This window comes from Morone saxatilis, unplaced genomic scaffold (genome assembly GCF_004916995.1).
Source record: "Morone saxatilis isolate NCDOM2014 unplaced genomic scaffold, NCSU_SB_2.0 Contig17, whole genome shotgun sequence".
NCBI lineage: Eukaryota > Metazoa > Chordata > Actinopteri > Moronidae > Morone > Morone saxatilis.
The window spans coordinates 4,217,263-4,217,891 of NW_023339729.1; the positions used below are offsets into that span (position 1 = coordinate 4,217,263).

The 629-nt window shown below is 47.1% G+C and overlaps 1 protein-coding gene across 1 annotated transcript in view; it reads left to right on the forward strand.

Moving 5' to 3' along the window:
• Nucleotides 1–6: 6 nt before the first annotated feature.
• Nucleotides 7–629, forward strand: part of trim25 (tripartite motif containing 25) — a gene marked incomplete in the record, with an annotated part of 8,524 nt that continues 7,901 nt past the window's right edge. Inside the window, 2 exon segments of the mRNA XM_035660265.1 lie at nt 7–11; nt 362–629. Coding sequence (XP_035516158.1) covers nt 381–629 — 249 coding nt within the window.

Below are 629 nucleotides of genomic sequence, written 5' to 3' on the forward strand. Positions count from 1 at the left end.
ACGTTTTCCAGGTGAGTTCTCCTGCATTTACTGTGTGGGCTACTCAAGGTATTGTAATGATTTCATGTAAATATATAACAACGTTTTACTCTGAATTGCCTATTCGTGTTTTCAAAATGTGTGAACGTAGCTTTTAATATTAACGTAGACCTCGGCGTCGCGTTTGATGTTCAAACCGCGTTAAGTTACGTTCGTCTTCGTTTTGCGCTGATAATTTAATTTAACACTACTATGTTGCTAACAAAGTGCGCCTAGAAGGAAACCTTTGACACTGAGAATAAATGTTGAATTGTCGAGTCGAGCAGCTCTTTAGTTTCGTTTTCATGCGCTTGACAAGTTAAGTTTCGTTTCTCCCTCGCAGCCTCACTCGACCTCCCATCATGGCCGACGTCGACGAGAGTCAGTTTTCTCTCATGAGTCTGGAGGATGAGCTGACCTGCAGCATCTGTCTGAGTCCCTTTAACTGTCCGGTGACCATCCCCTGCGGACACAACTTCTGCCAGGACTGCCTCCTCGAAACCTGGAAGGACTCGTACAGCTGCCCTCAGTGTCGGACCCTCTTCGCCACCAAGCCGGAGCTGAAGAAAAACACGGTCCTCAGCACCGTCGTGGAGACCTTCAACTCCAGG